This window comes from Jaculus jaculus, chromosome 1, assembly GCF_020740685.1.
Source record: "Jaculus jaculus isolate mJacJac1 chromosome 1, mJacJac1.mat.Y.cur, whole genome shotgun sequence".
NCBI lineage: Eukaryota > Metazoa > Chordata > Mammalia > Rodentia > Dipodidae > Jaculus > Jaculus jaculus.
Window position 1 is genome coordinate 319,536,115 of NC_059102.1, and position 2,343 is coordinate 319,538,457.

The 2,343-nt window shown below is 58.2% G+C and overlaps 1 protein-coding gene across 1 annotated transcript; it reads right to left on the minus strand.

The window, feature by feature from the left end:
- Positions 1-779: 779 nt before the first annotated feature.
- Becn2 (beclin 2) lies at positions 780-2,066 on the minus strand. The gene has a single exon (XM_045144059.1). It carries the CDS (start codon positions 2,064-2,066, stop codon positions 780-782), a length of 1,287 nt encoding a protein of 428 aa, XP_044999994.1.
- Between the last annotated feature and the right edge of the window lie 277 nt (positions 2,067-2,343).

The following is a 2,343-nucleotide window of genomic DNA, read 5'->3' on the forward strand; positions in this document are numbered from 1 at the left end:
AGAGATAGGAAGATCACTTGAGGCCAACCTGAGACTACATAGTGAATTCCAGGTCAGCCTGAGCTAGAGTGAGACCTAACTAAAAACCTAAAAAAATAAAATAAAATGCTACATATTTTGCATAAACTTTTGGAGCCTGTCATGGTGGCAAACGCCTTTAAACCCAGCACTCAGGAGGCAGAGATAGGATCACTGTGAGTTAGAGGCCAGCCTGGGACTACAGAATGAGTTTTGGGTGAACCTGGGCTGGAGTAAAAACAAAAACAAAAAGAAGGGGCTGGCGGGATGGCTTAGTGGTTAAGGTGTTTGCCTGCAAAGCCAAAGGACCCTGGTTTGATTCCCCAGGACCCACGTTAGCCAGATGCACAAGGTGGCGCATGCATCTGGCGTTCGTTTGGTGGCTGGAGGCCCTGGAGTACCCATTTTCTCTCTCCCTTCTCTCAAAAAAATTAAAAAAAAATTTTAAAAAATCAGCATAACGGGCTGGAGAGGTGGCTTAGCGGTTAAGCGCTTGCCTGTGAAGCCTAAGGACCCCGGTTCGAGGCTTGGTTCCCCAGGTCCCACGTAGCCAGATGCACAAGGGGGCGCACGCGTCTGGAGTTCGTTTGCAGTTGCTGGAAGCCCTGGCTCGCCCATTCTCTCTCTCCCTCTATCTTTCTCTCTGTCTGTCACTCAAAATAAATAAAAAATGAAAAAAAAAATCAGCATAACCATTACCTTTGAATCACAGACTCGTTGTGATCTTGTTTCCCCACGCTATTTTTTTGTAAGAGGAAAAGCTAATTTTGACAGTTCCTCGTGGAGGCCCAGCTGAGACTCCACTTCAAGTTGACCAGCATGAGTTTCAAGGCCCTGGTCCAGTGCTGCTCGGTGTTCAGGTGGGTCCTGATGGGCCAGAGCCGGCCCGCGTCCCCAGCCTCGTGCAGCGCGCCCTCGCGCACGCAGACCCGGTGCGGCAGGCGCAGGCCCGGCTCGCCCTGCCCGGCCTCCTGGGCGAACTGCTGCAGGCAGTCCAGGAAAGCCGTCATGGCCCGGTCAAAGTTGTTGTTGAAGAACACATTGTGACTCCCATCCGAGAACAAGGGCAGCACGGCCAGATCGCCCGTCAGAGCCCGGAGGTAGGAACGGCTCCCGTTGGGCACGAGCTGGTACCTCTGGAACTGCAGCCCGACCTTCCTGGACAGGGCGAGGAGCAGCAGGGCCGCCTGTCCCCAGGCGGAGTTGATCTCGCCCCATGCCACCCGCACGCCGGGCAGGCGACCCAGTCGGAAGTGATTGATGACGCCCAAGGGGCCGTTCTCCCAGATGGCAAAGGTGGCACTGAAGATGCTGGTCTTGCTCAGGCGCTCCAGCTGCCGCTTGGTGTGCCGCAGCCGGTTCTTCAGGCTGCTCAGATCGTCCGCGAGCTCTAGCTGCTGCCACTTCAGGGCGCAGTATTCCGCCCGGTACCGCCTCTCCTGCTGGCACAGCTCCTCCGCCTCCGCCTCGACCGCCCGGAGCTCGGCTTCGAGCGTCGCCACGTGCCCGTCCACGTCCTCCAGCACGCGGGCCAGCCCGGCCTCCTCCTGCTGCAGGGCCCGCAGCTCGGCGTGCAGGGCGCGCCTCTCCTCCTCCTCCTCCTCCTCCCGGGCCAGCCGCCTGCCCTCCAGGCAACGCCCGTACCTCTCGCTGTCGCGCTCTGCGGCAGCCAGCTGGGCATCCACGTGGGCCAGAAGGCTGTCCATGCACTCCGCACAGAGCGGGTGGTCCAAGCTCTTCTCTCCGGAAAGGATGTCCGACATGTCCACAGTGGTCTTCTGAATGCTGCTCAAGGTTTTCAGCGACAACATCTCGCCCAGCAGGATGAAGTGGATGGCATCTTTCCTGGCACTGCTGTCGCTGTCGGAAATGGACCTCTGGGACGCCTCCACCGGTAGGTTCTCTGCAAGCGCCGTCTGGGTGGACGGTCCCCGGCCGTCGTGGACCTCCGCGGGCTGCTCCTGGGCCGGGCCGGGCCTCTCCTCCCGGACCGCGTCATGTCTCAGGGGCTGGCTGCAACGCTGGCACAGGAACCGGCTGGCCGACATGACGAAGGCCCCTGTGCACCCTCACCTGAGCCTGGCTTCCTCTCTTGCTGCTCGGTGGCTTTTAAGCATTTTCTAGGGGAGTGATCTATAAATGCTTCTCTCCTATTTGTCCTTCTGCTTAAAACCCGACTGTGTGGCCCACGCCTTTTTAATCCCAGCACTTGGGAGGCAGCGGTAGGAGGATGGCTGTGAGTTTGAGGTCACCCTGAGATTAGGTAGTGAATTCCAGGTCAGCCTTGGGTAGAGTGAGACCCAACCTCAAAACAACAACAACAAC